Genomic DNA, 19,323 nt, shown 5'->3' on the forward strand with positions numbered 1-19,323 from the left:
CATGTCATGAGATATTAACTGTTTTGAATTAAGCCAGGGGTTGTTTCTCATTAATACTTAGTTGAAAATCATGACAGTTAATAATCATTCTGACTCTTACTTGCCTATGGAAAGAATTGGAGTAATACCATTTCAAAAAAGTGTGGAAATCAACTTAGATATATTAATACACATGTTGACATACGTTTCATTGAATAATAATTTACACAAGCACAAGATACTAATATAATACTTTCAAAATTCTTATCAACTGATTCAATTGATGTACAAATACTTTTTCAAATTAATTCATAAATAGTAAATCATCATAAATTTTGATTTAGAAAGGAACTATATGCAAGTGTATATCTAAAATAAAGTCACTATTCGACCAATCTTTTCTTAATTTAAGGGCAAATAACATGTCAAAAGTTTGCAGTTGATGATTAAATTGGTGTAGAAAGTTTCTGCAAGTCATAAAAAAACCATAATTAGTTTCATGATATGTCTTCAACTTAGCATTCTGCACCATCTCCAAAACCAGAGTGATCGCACAGATCCAGCATGGCTGAATCAAAAACTATGCGGGGTACGTCGATGTTGACAAACTGGCTGACTAAACCAAGTTGTACAATTAGGCAATTGTTTACATGTCGTTTTAACAGCAATTTTTCATTTATAAGTAAAGAAATTTAAAGATATAAACGATTTATTTCTTTAGAAAAGAGGTTTGTTCGTATGTTATTTCAAACTAACAACTTTTAAAAGAAGTATTATCTTTCCCTTCCGCAAGTTCCGGTACTTGTTACTCGAGAGCATATATTAAACATTTTGATTTTTGGCAAAATAAGTTTGATACTTCATTAGAAAGTGATCAAAATTGTCTTTAGTTAATGTTTCATCCATTTATTGCATTAAAAGCATCATATTCATTCCTAATCGCTTGTCAAACATTGTTTATTTTCGTTACTTTTTCTTCGACTGCCATTGAATTATTTGTAAAAACTATGGATCGGATGCGGGATTCATCGGAATCGGACCAGCTATGACCAAAATCTGCATTTTTACGATAATAACTACAGACACACAACTGGCACAGCTGACAGAATAATAATGATCAAAAAAGAGAAAACTATGCATTCCACACGCATTAACAGACTATTTGTTAGATCTCCTTGCTAAATGTATTCATTTTGTAAATGCATTGTTTCAATATACTGATTAAAGTAGCTTAACTTTGTTAAAAATATGTATCATTTTTATAAGAAACAACTGGGACTAATACATTGAGTCCCAGGAAATAATGAATTTCATAGACATGATAAACAGAATAGTTTTTTAATTGAAATTTTATTGCTATATGATACTTTCTCTTCCTTTTTGATATAAAAAACAGTCCTTTTTTGTACTAGATATTTAGTTGGTAGTTTCTGACAAGAGGAGAAATATAATTCTGTAACTATAAATGAATATAGAAGACATAAACTGAAACAACTGTTATACTTTAATTGTATTCTCAGTTATGAATTGAACAATATAAACATAACTTAAAGAGAATAGAGCATATATAGCCACGATGCGACAAATGACATTGAAAAGAAATACAGTTTTTTTACGCCAAATATGATGCTATCTAAAATTTCTGGGGAGAAAAGTGGCACTTCTTCTTATTTCATATTGTTAAACATAAAGGATACATCATATGATTCAACCCTCTCGAAAAAAGCTTCCTCATCTTGGGAATCAACATTCTTCCTTTTTTCTCCAGATGGTGCACACTGTGGAATTTCTTTATCATGTGAAGCAGCAACACTGGTCTCCGTTAACTCTTCTGTGAAAGATCGCTTTCTGCAAAAGTAAAAGTATCAATGTAACTGGATTTTGCTGTGCACTTTTTTCCTCCCTGCAGAAGAAGATAAAATTAACAATCACTTGAGCTTCATTTGATATGGTCCACTCAGTGACACAGTTTTAATAAAATGCTCCACTGGGCACAGCTTGATACGACCGCAGAGGTCGAACCCTGAACAGTTGGGGCAAGTATGGACACAACATTCAAGCTTGATACAGCTCTGAATTTGGATTGTGATTAAATATTTGACACAGCATAGGTTTCTGACACAGAATGAATGTGGTCTAAGAACTTAAAATTTTTTAGTTTACCTTTTATGGTCCAATATTCAAAATCTAAATACATGGTTAGATTCAGCATATCAAAGAATCAAAAGAATTCAATTTTTGATGAAATCAAACAAAGTTTAGTTTTGGACCCTTTTGACATCAATGTGGACCAATTTGATAACGGGGTCCAAAAATCAAAATACATGGTTAGAATCAGCATATCAAAGAACCCCATATATTCAATTTTTGTTAAAATCAAACTAAGTTTAATTTTGGACCCTTTGGACCTTAATGTAGACCAATTTAAAAAACGGGACCCAAAATTAAAAATCTAAATAAATGGTTAGATTCAGCATATCAAAGAACCCCCATATATTCAATTTTTGATGAAATCAAACAAAGTTTAATTTTGGACCCCAATTTGGACCAACTTGAAAACTGGGCCCAAAATCAAAAATCTAAATACATGTTTAGATTCAACATATCAAAGAACCCCTAAGAATTCAATTTTTGTTAAAATCAAAGTAAGTTTAATTTTGGACACTTTGGACCTTAATGAAAACCAATTTGAAAACTGGACCCAAAATTAAAAATCTAAATACACGGTTAGATTCGGCATATCAAAGAAATAAATGTGGTCAAAGATTTTACAAATCTAATGCGCCATACTGTGCAATTAAAGATTACTTCTTGATATTTTTCAATATTTGAAATTTGAAAAATGTTTAAAAATTTTTTTTTAACTGTTTAATAAATATTGGAAAACCCCCCTTTCAAACTTTTTGAATCTCTCTTGGATCATTAACTATCAAACTCAATTCCTTTGCAACCATAACAGCCCATTTAAATACATCATAAAGGTATTAAAATAGAAAATGACATCATAGTCATGGCTAGAAATAAACAAAAAACCTTAATCAGCAACATTTTACAGTAATATCTAAAAATAAAATTCCTTTGTAACCATAAAAGCCCATTTAAATACATCATAAAGGTATTAAAATAGAAAATGACATCATAGTCATGGCTAAAAATAAACAAAAAAACCTTCATCAGCAACATTTTATATTGACAAATTTCAAATGGAGTTTATTATACTAAAGTTATTGGCAAATTTCCAATGGAATTTATTAATACTAAAGTTATTGGCAAATTTCCAATATACATAATTTAAAACCAGTGTAGCTGAGATATTCAAATGAGTTTGAATTACAACCCCAATAAATTTGCAACCATAAAAGCCCATTTATATACATCATAAAAGTATTAAATAAAATGCTCCCCAGGGCGCAGCTTGATACGACCGCAGAGGTCGAACCCTGAACAGTTGGGGCAAGTATGGACACAACATTCAAGCTTGATACAGCTTTGCATTTGGATTGTGATTAAATATTTGACACAGCATAGGTTTCTGACACAAAAAGAATGTGGTCTTAGAACTTAAAATTTTTAAATTGGACATTCACCTATTATGGTCCAATATCCAAAATCTAAATACATGGTTAGATTCAGCATATCAAAGAACCCTAAGAATTCAATTTTTGTTAAAATCAAACGAAGTTTAATTTTGGACCCTTCGGACCTTAATGTAGACCAATTTGAAAACGGAACCAAAAATTAAGAATCTAAATACACGGTTAGATTCGGCATATCAAAGAACCCCAATAATTCAATTTTTGATGAAATCAAACAAAGTTTAATTTTGGACCCTTTGGACCTCAATGTGGACCAATTTAAAAACGGGGCCCAAAATCCAAAAACTAAAATACACGGTTAGATTCAGCATATTAAAGAACCCCAAGAATTCAAGAATAAAACCCCATTGAAATTGGTCAAGAAATAAGCAATTTATACGAAGTATCTTCTTTTGCACAATACTGTGCAATTAAATATTTCTTGCTATTGCGCAATACTGTACAATTGACAATTTCTTGCTATTGCACAATATTGTGTTATTGGATATTTCTTGCTATTGCGCAATACTGTGCAAATGAAGATTTCTTGCTATTGCGCAATACTGTGCAATTGAAGATTTCTTGCTATTGTGCAATACTGTGCAATTGAAAATTTCTTGCTATTGCACAATACTTATTATATAATAATTTACACATCCTGTTTGGTGTGTATCTCCTACCATATCATTATTATTTGATTTTAAATATTAATCAGAAATAACAAACTTAAAATGGAAAATTTTAAAAGAAAAAAAAAGGAAAAAAAAAAAAAATCCCCCCCCCCAAATTTTTTGAACCCCCTCATGATTCATCACCCCCAAACTCAATCCCAGCCTTCCCTTTGTGGTATGGTACCTTGCAGTACAATTTCAGAGAGATCCATACACTTGAACACAAGTTATTGTCTGGAAACTAGAAAAATGTGTTTTTTGGCCCCTTTTTGGTCCCAAATTCCTAAACGTTTAGGGCAATTACCCCCAAACTCAAACCCAGCTTTCCCTTTGTGATATGGAACCTTGTAGTACAATTTCAGAAAGATCCATACACTTACACACAAGTTATTGTCCTGAAACTAGAAAAATGCTTGTTTTTTGCCCCTTTTTTGCCCCTAATTCCTAAAATATTGAGGCAATTACCCCCATCATCAATCCCAGCCTTCCCTTTGTGGTATGGTACCTTACAGTACAATTTCAGAGAGATCCATACACTTGAACACAAGTTATTGTCTGGAAACTAGAAAAATGCTTATTTTTGGCCCCTTTTTTGGCCCCCAATTCCTAAACGTTACGGCAATTACCCCCCAACTCAATTCCAGCTTTCCCTTTGTGATATGGAACCTTGTAGTACAATTTCAGAAAGATCCATACACTTACACACAAGTTATTGTCATGAAACTAGAAAAATGCTTGTTTTTAGCCCCTTTTTTGGCCCCTAATTCCTAAAATTTTGAGGCAATTACCCCCAAAATCAATCCAAGCATTCCTTTTGTGATATGGAACCTTGTGGTACAATGTCAGAGAGATCCATACACTAACACACAAGTTATGTCTGGAAGTTACAAAAATGCTTATTTTTGGCCCCTAATTCCTTTACTGTTGGTACCATAACCCCAAAATCAATCCCAACCTTCCTTTTGTGGTATTGAACCTTGTGGTAAAATTTCATAGAGATCCATTCACTTAAACTTAAGTTAGAGTGCGAAAACCAATGTGTCTTCGGACGACGACGACAACGCCAACGTCATACCAATATATGACCACAAAAATTTTTTTGCGGTCGTATAAAAATTTAAACACATCATAAGGCTATTAAAATAGATAAACTGCTTCGCTGAGCGCAGCTGGATACGCCCGCAGAGGTCCAACCCTGAACAGTTGGGGCAAAAATGGACACAATATTCAAGCTTGATACAGGTCTGAATTTGGATTGTAATTTAATATTTGACATAATATAGGTTTCCGAATAAATGTAGTCAAAGAACTTGAAATTGGTTATATGAATTGAATTTATATTCAATTAAAGATTTCTTGCTGTTGTGCAATACACTGTGCTGTTGCGCAATACTTAGTAAATTTGTTGTCAGACTATAAACAAATAAAGTTCAATTAACTCTCAATGTCATATTAGAAATTTATGAAAATGTAAAGGGAGCTTACATCAAAAGATATAAACAATTCACCAAAGTTTCATGAGAATTGCTGACAGCATTTTTGAGTTCTTGTCCGAAAACTGGAAAAGCCCGCCTTTTTTAATGAATAAAACCCCATAACTTAGAAATGATAAATGAAAAATTTATGAAATTCTAAACGGAGCTTACATCAATAGATATAAACAATTCACCAAAGTTTCATAAGAACTGCTGAAAGCATTTTTGAGTTATTGTCCGAAAACTGGAAAATCCCCCTTTTTTTAATGAATAAAACCCTGTAACTTAGAAACGTAAAAATCTAAAATTTATAAAAATCAAAAGGGAGCTCATGTCAATAGATATAAACAATTCACCACAATTTCTTGCAAGTTGGTGAAAACATTCTTGAGTTATTGTTCAAAAACTGGAAAATCCCCCTTTTTTTAATGAATAAAACCCCATAACTCGAAAACATAATATCGAAAATTTATAAAAAACGAAAGGGAGCTCACGTCAATAGATATAAACAATTCACCAAAGTTTTATGCAAATTGGTTGAAGCGTTTTTGAGTTAATGTCCGACATGTTGACGACGGACGGACAGACGGACGGACAGACGGACAACGGTATACCATAATACGTCCCGTAAACGGGCGTATAAAAATGACATCATAGTCACAGCTAAAAATAAACAAAAAACCTTCATCAGCAATATTTTATATTGGCAAATTTCCAATGAAGTTTATTATACTAAAGTTATTGGCAAATTTCCAATGGAATTTATTAACAATAAAGTTATTGGCAAATTTCCAATGGAATTTATTAACAATAAAGTTATTGGCAAATTTCCAATATACATAATTTAAAAGCAGTGTAGGTGAGATATTCAAATGAGTTTGAATTACCAACCTTACACTGCTTTTAAATTATGTTTTGTACTTAAGTAATTGTCTATTAACCTGGAAACCCTTGTTTTCCCCCTTATTCTTTAAAGGTTTGAGCCATAACCCCCCAATGCCATTTCTTACTTTCCAATGGAGTTTAATATACTAAAATTATTGGCAAATTTCCAATGGAATTTATTATAATAAAATTATTGGCAAATTTCCAATATACATAATTTAAAAGCAGTGTAGGTGAGATATTCAAATGAGTTTGAATTACCAACCTTACACTGCTTTTAAATTATGTTTTGTACTTAAGTAATTGTCCATTAACCTGGAAACCCTTGTTTTTCCCCCTTTTTTGTCCCTTATTCCTTAACAGTTTGAGCCATAACCCCCCAAAGACAATTCTTACCATCCCTTTTGGTATGGAAACTTGTGGTATAATTTCAGAGAGATCCATACACCATTCCACATGTTATTGTCTGAAAACTAGAAAAATGCTTATTTGGGCCCTTTTTTGGCCCCACATTCCTGTTGGGACCAAAACTCTCAGCATATCAAAGAACCAGGGCTTCCAAAATTATTTTTAGCCAGCCGGACATTTTATATTTTATCCCGATTTTAATCCCTTAAGACTAAATAAACAAAAGGCAATTATGGTAATCAGTTGCCGAGTTGGCCATCCCAATGATTGATATTAAATAAAAAAACGATATTAAACTTTCTTTGATTCAAATTCGAAGTTCTGACGTAAACTGTTAAATTGGCAGTGCATCATTTGAAGTGTGCAACATCAGCGTACTTATATCTGCCTAAGACTCTTTATTTGTGCAAAATAACGTTGTCAAAAACTTTACTTTCGTTTTTATACCGGATGTTATCTTGACAATGGTAAAACATGGACCAGAGACGGATACGTAAATTCCGTGTACGTTTGCAAAGCGTGAATGAGTGGAAGTAGCTCTTTCTACGTTATTTCTTCAAGAAAATATTCGAAATAAACGTGAGATAAAGGTATCAATGACAATTTAAGCATCTTTTGAAGAAATTAGGATGCATAATTAAATTTCACACCTGCGCACATGCGCACACGTGTACTAGTTCAAACAGAGACATGTCTCTAGGTTCAAACAACGTGGTTATGACGATTTTTCATTTTCACCTTTTTTATTTTTTCATCAAATCATATTTGTAAACGTATTTCTGATAATTTAAATCTTTTTGACTAAATTAATTAGATGCAAACCGCTGAAACTTAAGAAAATAACTTTGAATAGACCGATCAATGTCCGGTTCAAAATAGTTTACCTGTCACCTGAACAGGTAAATTTCAGCTGTTTGACAACTAATTAGCCTTGATTAAAATGAGAAGGTATTAAAGTAGGGGTTGTTTTGATAGTACTTAATGATCATGTCACTTTTATGACCGGAAATGTGTGGCTGTTAAAGGCAAAACGTTGGGTCAAAAAGATCGCGAATTATGTTAAAATGACCGTCTCTTAAAGCCTTGAAAACTAAAAAGTAGATGACCGTTTCATGCTTTGCCCAGCCGGACTTTTACCGGACATTATACAAATGTCCGGCATATATGACCGTTTTGGAAGCCTTGCAAAGAACCCCCATGATTCAATTTTTAATGAAATCAAACAAAGTTTAATTTTGGACCCTTCACATGCCCTTCAAACCTCAATGTGGATAAATTTAAAAACGAGGCCCAAAATCCAAAAATCTAAATACACGGTTAGATTCAGCATATCAAAGAACCCCATATATTCAATTTTTGTTGAAATCAAACAAAGTGTAATTTTGGACCCCGATTTGGACCAACTTGAAAACTGGGCCCATAATCAAAAACCTAAATACATGTTTAGATTCAGCATATCAAAGAACCGCAAGAATTCAATATTTGTTAAAATCAAAATAAGTTTAATTTTGGACCTTAATGTAGACCAATTTGAAAACAGGACCAAAAATTAAGAATCTAAATACAAGGTAAGATTCAGCATATCAAATTTTTGATGAAATCAAACCATATCATTATTATTTGCTTTTATATATTAATCAGAAATAACCAACTTAAAATGGAAAATTTTAAAGAAAAAAAAAAAAAAAAAAAGGAAAAAAAAATCCCAACCCCACAAATTTTTTGAACCCCCCTATGATTCATCACCCCCAAACTCAATCCCAGCCTTCCCTTTGTGGTATGGTACCTTGCAGTACAATTTCAGAGAGATCCATACACTTGAACACAAGTTATTGTCTGGAAACTAGAAAAATGCTTGTTTTTTGGTCCCAAATTCCTTAATGTTTAGGGCAATTACCCCCAAACTCAAACCCAGCTTTCCCTTTGTGATATGGAACCTTGTTATACAATTTCATAAAGATCCATACACTTACACACAAGTTATTGTCCTGAAAATAGAAAAATGCTTGTTTTTTGCCCCTAATTCCTAAAATTTTGAGGCAATTACCTCCAAGAATTGGCAGACCTTTATTCAGTGGGATTTTAACCTTTTTCATAAGTGGGGCGATATGGCAGACCTATATTCAACGGGATTTTACCTTTTTTCATAAGTGGGGCGAGTTGTCATGGATTCTCATTTACCCTGTATTGCATAGCTAAACCCGTATTTGCCGTTTAAGAATCTAACGCATTATAGGTAATATTTTCAAAAGCATACACCAAAATGTTGTGATTGGTTTAAAACGTTCTAAACAATGGAAATTCAACCAATGACCTAACGTTATTTTCAATTTGGTGTACGAACAATGAGATTACCCATAGTACTTTAGATTTCTGAAAAGGTGAATTGCATACCGGGCATGACATCATTCGATGTTGGACATATGACGTCCAGTTGCTGTACTTCCTGGCATGATACTAAATGTAACCACATTAATTAGAATTTCAGAAATATACTTGCAAAAGAAAATGGGTCATTTATGACACTGATTCAGACTAGAAATTTTCATTTTGGAAAATGATCAAAAGACCCATTCTCTCTTCACAAGTATTTTGTTTAAAAGTACATGTATGTGTGTTAACTTTGGTTCAATTGAAATGAGGAATCTATAAATTACTATTCTATAGCATTTGTATTAATTAGCAATACTTCATGTATGTGCATTGATACTTTTCTTAATCAAAATGATCAAGGGTTTTAATAGCAATGTTCACTTCAAAATCCCAATTATTTTGAATAATGCAAATATTAAAAGTGGTGTTCAAACGAATTACATACATGTACATGTATCAATATGAGGTTCCAAATGAGAAAAAAGAAATTTATAAATTACATTCATCCAGAAGAGGGTAGAAAAGAAATTGTGACACCAAATACTTTCAAAACAAAATGAGTCATTTATGACAGATGAGGACTAGAAATTCTAATGATGGATTACTTTTACAAATGACCAGATTTCTCTTTTGATACAAGTATTAAACCTGATGTAGTAGTTATTTTTTTTTTTTTGTTGTTGCTGTAATATGATCCTTGATGTAATATTATTATTTTGTCAGATTAAAAATAAAATGGTGTTATCTGAAATTTTATTCATTAGTATCAGCTTCAGAATTTCATCTCAGCACTCAGAGTAAATTTTGTAGTGTAAAAACAGCCATTTTAGCAAAAGGGTCCACATGAAACTTAAGAAATTGTTAGAGACAAGTGTTGAAGTGAAAGTGCGCTGTGGTTAGCAATACATATTATTCCATTCAATTCTTTCCAGTATGTTTCTTGATAAATCCGCTTAAAAAGAAGGAAGGACAGATATCTTTTGGAACTCTGTTCATATTTTGGTTTAGAAATGAATGATGACAACAAATTTTTCAGTTTTTTGTCGGGTTTTGCAGTGTCGATAGTCTCCATTTTGAAAATAAATATGTATAGAGAATCTACAACGAAAATAATTGGACGAAGTCAGCCAATCGACAGATGTTTGACAAAACTTTATTTATAACATACCGAACAAGTCCGACAAGTTTGCGGGAAAATATCCATCGATCACACCAAGGGCGTGTTTTTTTGTTCTTCGGTAGTGAGCCAGAAGAGGTCCATTTCTGTTTTTTTGAATAGGGAAGATCTTCTGGCTCTCTTCCACCTCTTCTTTTTTGATAGGTAGTTTAGACGGCAGAGTCACATAACAAACATGGCGTCGTTTAGTCTAAATGACATTAATAAATTTGTGAATTAGAATGTGAGCTGTGTTATATTAGAATGTGAGCTGTGTTATATTAGAATGTGAGCTGTGTTATAAACGTTTTTATGGTATGACAGTCTTAGTAGGACATCCCTGTAGGACGATAAGCTGGATAAATATAAGAACTACACGGACAATAACAGTTAAGGGACGACTATTTGATATTCTAGGGAAGGGATTTTGATTGATTGGTGTTTAACGCTAATTTCAACACTAAGTTGGGCTATTCCGTGGTGGTCAGTTTAAATTTATAGATGAAGGATGGGGAAGGGAAGAGGGCATTATTAACTTTTTTAATCTGTCGCTAATTATGCCTATTTTTCAGCTCTTACCAGGCAACCATATTCATATATGAAATCCTCCTGTCCACCACCCCAATAAATGAATAAATATCAAATAGTTTTTCTTCTTATTTAACACAAGTTTAAATTGATTGATTGTTTGTTGCTAATTTTTAACGCCCAGTGAAAAATATGTCATGCATGTTTAGGACTCGGTTCAGGAAAACACGAGTTTAAAAGTCAGGTATATAATATAAAAACGAAGAGATGTATGATTGCTAATGAGGCAACTATCCACCGGAGTTCAAATATGAAGTGGATGTAAGCAATTATAGGCAACCGTAATTAAGGCCTTCAACAATGACAAAACCCGATACTGTATTAAAAGTCGTCTATAAAAGGCCCGACGTGAAAAGTGTGAGAAACAATTCAAACGAAAAAACTAACGGCCTAATTATACATAACAAAATAATTTACAAAATATCAAATATGAGTGGAGGCATAAACCAACGACAACCACTAAACTACAGGCTCCTGACTTGGGACAGGCACACAAAGAATATGGCAGGGTTGATATAAAAACGAAGATTGCCAATGAGACAACCTTCCACAAGAGACCAAATGACACAGCAATTAACAGCTATAGGTCACCGTACGGCCTTCAACAATAAGCAAAGCGAATACCGCATAGTCAGCTATAAAAGGCCCCGAAATCACAAATGTAAAACAATTCAAACGAGAAAACTAACGGTCTAATTAATGTACAAAAAATGAACAAAAAACAAATATGTAACACAGCAACAAACGACAACCACTAAATAACAGGCTCCTGACTTGGGACAGGCACATGACATACAGAATGTGGCGGGGTTAAACATGTTAGCGGGATCCGGCCCAAAGATCGGTACGAGACACACAAAAAAAAACTTACATATAGACAATAGACACAAAGCACCGAAATAAGAGTATTTGCAATTACTGGAAGTTTGTTCAAAGCTAATAACAACTAGTACTGAAATAAATCTCGTTCTCCCAGACTGAAGTATCAATTAGTACACAACCAACGGATTTATTAAAAAAAAAGAAAAAAAAAACCAGTCTGAGAAATGTCTGGTATACATTGTATACTTGCATATGGGTCTCACTAATAAGCGACAAGAAGCGACAAGAAGCGTCAAGAAGCGACAAGAAGAATAATTTTAGCGACAAGAAGACTATTTAGCGACAAGAAAACATTTTTTATTATTAAGATTACTTATTCCAAATAAATATTAAAAAATATGCATTTGATTTTTTTTTAATATATGGGCAGGAATAAATTGATATTTTTTTTTTATTATTGATAGATGAAGAAATTAAACATTTGTGAGGAAGAAAGGGATTGTGTAGTTTTTTTTATTATATTGATAGATAATATGCATTTATCGAAGATCGAGTCGTAACCTTTTTTCCCTTGCCCAAAGGGAAATCGAAACCCTGTACCAAAGGGTTTGTTTGATACTGCGCAGTACCAAAGACGTACAAAATATACTGATTTATTAATCAAAGGTAAACCAAGATGCGTTTCGGATTCTAGCAATTTCACAGAGCACGTACTTTTGCAAGAATAAGACTGAAATGCTGACAATTTACTTTATACAAAACATAAAAGTTGAATGGCTTCAGTCAGCTAGAGCAAAGGAAATGCACACGCTATAAAATAGAAATAAAAACAAAGATTTTTCAACTTTCCTTTGAAGAATTTATTGAAACAAAAACATGAAATATTATTTCCTTTCTAACAGTACAATTCATTGTTCTTGATAGGAACAACATTAGATGTGGCTTCACCCTAATGTTATAACAGTACACACAATGTGAAACATCAAATGAGATTAACGAGGCGCGTGTCCCTTGTTTTATTGCTACAATAACATCCAATTTACACCTTCAACTTTGTACACGCGTCAGACTATACAATAACACGCGCCAGAATATACAATCATTGTAAATAGTGAACACCTGTTGAAAACTCAAGATTGTCATTAATTTCCTTTAATCTTCAATCAACATTAAACTATTCATAAACATGATAAATATCGTTAAATGAGGCAATACACAAAATAAAATGATGAAAAATATTCACATTAATGTTTTCCTCTTGTTTGATTTCAGTTCTTTGTATTTCACAATTTGTGTCTGTATTTTCTGGACAATGATGCACAAATAATGCATTTTGCAAATTTATTATATAGTGTACAAAGAGAGTTTTAAAAACAAATAATTAGATAAATATATTATTGTTCTAAAACAGAAGTAAAATAATTAAGATTCAGCATATCAAAGAATCAAAAGAATCAAAAGAATTCAATTTTTGATGAAATCAAACAAAGTTTAGTTTTGGACCCTTTTGACATCAATGTGGACCAATTTGTTAACGGGGTCCAAAAATCAAAATACATGGTTAGATTCAGCATATCAAAGAACCCCATATATTCAATTTTTGTTAAAATCAAACTAAGTTTAATTTTGGACCCTTTGGACCTTAATGTAGACCAATTTAAAAAACGGGACCCAAAATTAAAAATCTAAATAATGGTTAGAATCAGCGTATCAAAGAACCCCATATATTCAATTTTTGATGAAATCAAACAAAGTTTAATTTTGGACCCCAATTTGGACCAACTTGAAAACTGGGCCCAAAATCAAAAATCAAAATACATGTTTAGATTCAACATATCAAAGAACCCCTAAGAATTCAATTTTTGTTAAAATCAAAGTAAGTTTAATTTTGGACACTTTGGACCTTAATGAAGACCAATTTGAAAACTGGACCCAAAATTAAAAATCTAAATACACAGTTAGATTCGGCATATCAAAGAAATAAATGTGGTCAAAGATTTTACAAATCTAATGTGCCATACTGTGCAATTAAAGATTACTTCTTGATATTTTTCAATATTTTTTTAACTGTTTAATAAATATTGGAAAACCCCCCTTTCAAACTTTTTGAATCTCTCTTGGATCATTAACTATCAAACTCAACTCCTTTGCAACCATAACAGCCCATTTAAATACATCATAAAGGTATTAAAATAGAAAATGACATCATAGTCATGGCTAGAAATAAACAAAAAACCTTAATCAGCAACATTTTACAGTAATATCTAAAAATAAAATTCCTTTGTAACCATAAAAGCCCATTTAAATACATCATAAAGGTATTAAAATAGAAAATGACATCATAGTCACAGCTAAAAATAAACAAAAAACCTTCATCAGCAATATTTTATATTGGCAAATTTCCAACGAAGTTTATTATACTAAAGTTATTGGCAAATTTCCAATGGAATTTATTAACAATAAAGTCAGTCAGGGGTACTACTTGTACAAGTAATTTTTATTTACTTGAAGAAGTAAATAAAATATACTTATACAAGTTAATTATATTGTTTGAATAATCTCCCCTTAATTTTCTAAAAAATTTACTTGTATAAGTAAATTTTTTTACAATCCCACAAAAATTCTCAAGTTTTGAGATGTAAAATCATGCCTTTAATAATTTTCCTCAGGTTAGCTCATAATTTTTGATAAGAGTTCAATGTTTCATCTCATTAATTCAACAAAGAAACTGATTGAGCAAAGATCTTAAGTATTTGCGCAAGGCCTTCAAAAATTGCTCCTTGGGGGCTTGTAAATGAGCAGTGTTCTAAAGATAAAAGACAAATGAGATTTTCATTGTCCATGAAATTACACTTAAATGAATAGTAAAGACATCTGCAAAGGACAGACAATTCAAAATTCTGTTAGAGCAAAGAAGTTCTAAGAATTCAAGAAAAGAAGATAGGATGACTTTTTTACTTGTATAAGTAAAAAAATCTGAACGCCTAAGGGACATAACTAGGCCAAAAAACAATTTACTTATACAAGTAAATAAAATACACTTGTATAAGTATCCTACAAATTTACTTATATAAGTATATTATAATTACTTCTTCAAGTAAATAAAAATTACTTGTACAAGTAGTACCCCTGACTGAAAGTTATTGGCAAATTTCCAATGAAATTTATTAACAATAAAGTTGTTGGCAAATTTCCAATATACATAATTTAAAAGCAGTGTAGGTGAGATATTCAAATGAGTTTGAATTACCAACCTTACACTGCTTTTAAATTATGTTTTGTACTTAAGTAATTGTCTATTAACCTGGAAACCCTTGTTTTCCCCCTTATTCTTTAAAGGTTTGAGCCATAACCCCCCAATGCCATTTCTTACTTTCCAATGGAGTTTAATATACTAAAATTATTGGCAAATTTCCAATGGAATTTATTATAATAAAATTATTGGCAAATTTCCAATATACATGATATACATAATTTAAAAGCAGTGTAGGTGAGATATTCAAATGAGTTTGAATTACCAACCTTACACTGCTTTTAAATTATGTTTTGTACTTAAGTAATTGTCCATTAACCTGGAAACCCTTGTTTTTCCCCCTTTTTTGCCCCTTATTCCTTAACAGTTTGAGCCATAACACCCCAAAGACAATTCTTACCATCCCTTTTGGTATGGAAACTTGTGGTATAATTTCAGAGAGATCCATACACCATTCCACAAGTTATTGTCTGAAAACTAGAAAAATGCTTATTTGTGCCCTTTTTTGGCCCCACATTCCTGTTGGGACCAAACTCTCAGCATATCAAAGTACCCCCATGATTCAATTTTTAATGAAATCAAACAAAGTTTAATTTTGGACCCTTCACATGCCCTTCAAACCTCAATGTGGATAAATTTAAAAACAAGGCCCAAAATCCAAAAATCTAAATACACGGTTTGATTCAGCATATCAAAGAACCCCATATATTCAATTTTTGTTGAAATCAAACAAAGTGTAATTTTGGACCCCAATTTGGACCAACTTGAAAACTGGGCCCATAATCAAAAACCTAAATACATGTTTAGATTCAGCATATCAAAGAACCCCAAGAATTCAATATTCTGTTAAAATCAAAATAAGTTTAATTTTGGACCTTAATGTAGACCAATTTGAAAACGGGACCAAAAATTAAGAATCTAAATACACGGTAAGATTCAGCATATCAAATTTTTGATGAAATCAAACCATATCATTATTATTTGCTTTTATATATTAATCAGAAATAACCAACTTAAAATGGAAAATTTTAAAGAAAAAAAAAAAGAAAAAAAGGAAAAAAAAATCCCCACCCCCCAATTTTTTGAACCTTCCTATGATTCATCACCCCCAAACTCAATCCCAGCCTTCCCTTTGTGGTATGGTACCTTGCAGTACAATTTCAGAGAGATCCATACACTTGAACACAAGTTATTGTCTGGAAACTAGAAAAATGCTTGTTTTTTGGCCCCAAATTCCTTAATGTTTAGGGCAATTACCCCCAAACTCAAACCCAGCTTTCCCTTTGTGATATGGAACCTTGTTATACAATTTCATAAAGATCCATACACTTACACACAAGTTATTGTCCTGAAAATAGAAAAATGCTTGTTTTTTGCCCCTTATTCCTAAAATTTTGAGGCAATTACCCCCAAGAGTTGGCAGACCTTTATTCAGTGGGATTTTAACCTTTTTCATAAGTGGGGCGATTTGGCAGACCTATATTCAACGGGATTTTACCTTTTTTCATAAGTGGGGCGAGTTGTCATGGATTCTCATTTACCCTGTATTGCATAGCTAAACCGGTATTTGCCGTTTAAGAATCTAACGCATTATGGGTAATATTTTCAAAAGCGTACACCAAAATGTTGTGATTGGTGTAAAACGTTCTAAACAATGGAAATTCAACCAATGACCTAACGTTATTTTCAATTTGGTGTACGAACAATGAGATTACCCATAGTACTTTAGATTTCTGAAAAGGTGAATTGCATACCGGGCATGACATCATTCGATGTTGGACATATGACGTCCAGTTGCTGTACTTCCTGGCATGATACTAAATGTAACCACATTAATTAGAATTTCAGAAATATACTTGCAAAAGAAAATGGGTCATTTATGACACTGATTCAGACTAGAAATTTTCATTTTGGAAAATGATCAAAAGACCCATTCTCTCTTCACAAGTATTTTGTTTAAAAGTACATGTATGTGTGTTAACTTTGGTTCAATCGAAATGAGGAATCTATAAATTACTATTCTATAGCATTTGTATTAATTAGCAATACTTCATGTATGTGCATTGATACTTTTCTTAATCAAAATGATCAAGGGTTTTAATAGCAATGTTCACTTCAAAATCCCAATTATTTTGAATAATGCAAATATTAAAAGTGGTGTTCAAACGAATTACATACATGTACATGTATCAATATGAGGTTCCAAATGAGAAAAAAGAAATTTATAAATTACATTCAGCCAGAAGAGGGTAGAAAAGAAATTGTGACACCAAATACTTTCAAAACAAAATGAGTCATTTATGACAGATGAGGACTAGAAATTCTAATGATGGATTACTTTTACAAATGACCAGATTTCTCTTTTGATACAAGTATTAAACCTGATGTAGTAGTTATTTTTTTTTTTTTTTTGTTGTTGCTGTAATATGATCCTTGATGTAATATTATTATTTTGTCAGATTAAAAATAAAATGGTGTTATCTGAAATTTTATTCATTAGTATCAGCTTCAGAATTTCATCTCAGCACTCAGAGTAAATTTTGTAGTGTAAAAACAGCCATTTTAGCAAAAGGGTCCACATGAAACTTAAGAAATTGTTAGAGACAAGTGTTGAAGTGAAAGTGCGCTGTGGTTAGCAATACATTATTATTCCATTCAATTCTTTCCAGTATGTTTCTTGATAAATCCGCTTAAAAAGAAGGAAGGACAGATACCTTTTGGAACTCTGTTCATATTTTGGTTTAGAAATGAATGATGACAACAAATTTTTCAGTTTTTTGTCGGGTGTTGCAGTGTCGATAGTCTCCATTTTGAAAATAAATATGTATAGAGAATCTACAACGAAAATAATTGGACGAAGTCAGCCAATCGACAGATGTTTGACAAAACTTTATTTATAACATACCGAACAAGTCCGACAAGTTTGCGGGAAAATATCCATCGATCACACCAAGGGCGTGTTTTTTTGTTCTTCGGTAGTGAGCCAGAAGAGGTCCATTTCTGTTTTTTTGAATAGGGAAGATCTTCTGGCTCTCTTCCACCTCTTCTTTTTTGATAGGTAGTTTAGACGGCAGAGTCACATAACAAATATGGCGTCGTTTAGTCTAAATGACATTAATAAATTTGTGAATTAGAATGTGAGCTGTGTTATATTAGAATGTGAGCTGTGAGCTGTGTTATATTAGAATGTGAGCTGTGTTATAAACTTTTTTATGGTATGACAGTCTTAGCAGGACATCCCTGTAGGACGATAAGCTGGATAAATATAAGAACTACACGGACAATAACAGTTAAGGGACGACTATTTGATATTCTAGGGAAGGGATTTTGATTGATTGGTGTTTAACGCTAATTTCAACACTAAGTTGGGCTATTCCGTGGTGGTCAGTTTAAATTTATAGATGAAGGATGGGGAAGGGAAGAGGGCATTATTAACTTTTTTAATCTGTCGCTAATTATGCCTATTTTTCAGCTCTTACCAGGCAACCATATTCATATATGAAATCCTCCTGTCCCGGCCCCACCCCAATAAATGAATAAATATCAAATAGTTTTTCTTCTTATTTAACACAAGTTTAAATTGATTGATTGTTTGTTGCTAATTTTTAACGCCCAGTGAAAAATATGTCATGCATGTTTAGGACTCGGTTCAGGAAAACACGAGTTTAAAAGTCAGGTATATAATATAAAAACGAAGAGATGTATGATTGCTAATGAGGCAACTATCCACCGGAGTTCAAATATGAAGTGGATGTAAGCAATTATAGGCAACCGTAATTAAGGCCTTCAACAATGACAAAACCCGATACTGTATTAAAAGTCGTCTATAAAAGGCCCGACGTGAAAAGTGTGAGAAACAATTCAAACGAAAAAACTAACGGCCTAATTATACATAACAAAATAATTTACAAAATATCAAATATGAGTGGAGGCATAAACCAACGACAACCACTAAACTACAGGCTCCTGACTTGGGACAGGCACACAAAGAACATGGCAGGGTTGATATAAAAACGAAGATTGCCAATGAGACAACCTTCCACAAGAGACCAAATGACACAGCAATTAACAGCTATAGGTCACCGTACGGCCTTCAACAATAAGCAAAGCGAATACCGCATAGTCAGCTATAAAAGGC

At 32.3% G+C, this 19,323-nt stretch overlaps 1 protein-coding gene across 1 annotated transcript in view; it reads right to left on the bottom strand.

The window, feature by feature from the left end:
• Positions 1-18,002, bottom strand: part of LOC127721218 (zinc finger C3HC-type protein 1-like) — a 36,028-nt gene extending 18,026 nt beyond the window's left edge. Inside the window, exons 1-2 of the mRNA XM_052227902.1 lie at positions 17,900-18,002; positions 1,677-1,827 (exon numbers count right to left, since the gene is read on the bottom strand). Coding sequence (XP_052083862.1) covers positions 1,677-1,827; positions 17,900-17,994 — 246 coding nt within the window. The 5' untranslated portion in view covers positions 17,995-18,002. The remainder of the gene's footprint in view (positions 1-1,676; positions 1,828-17,899) is intronic.
• Positions 18,003-19,323: the final 1,321 nt, after the last annotated feature.

Source organism: Mytilus californianus, unplaced genomic scaffold (assembly GCF_021869535.1).
Source record: "Mytilus californianus isolate M0D057914Y unplaced genomic scaffold, xbMytCali1.0.p SCAF_1, whole genome shotgun sequence".
Classification (NCBI taxonomy): domain Eukaryota; kingdom Metazoa; phylum Mollusca; class Bivalvia; order Mytilida; family Mytilidae; genus Mytilus; species Mytilus californianus.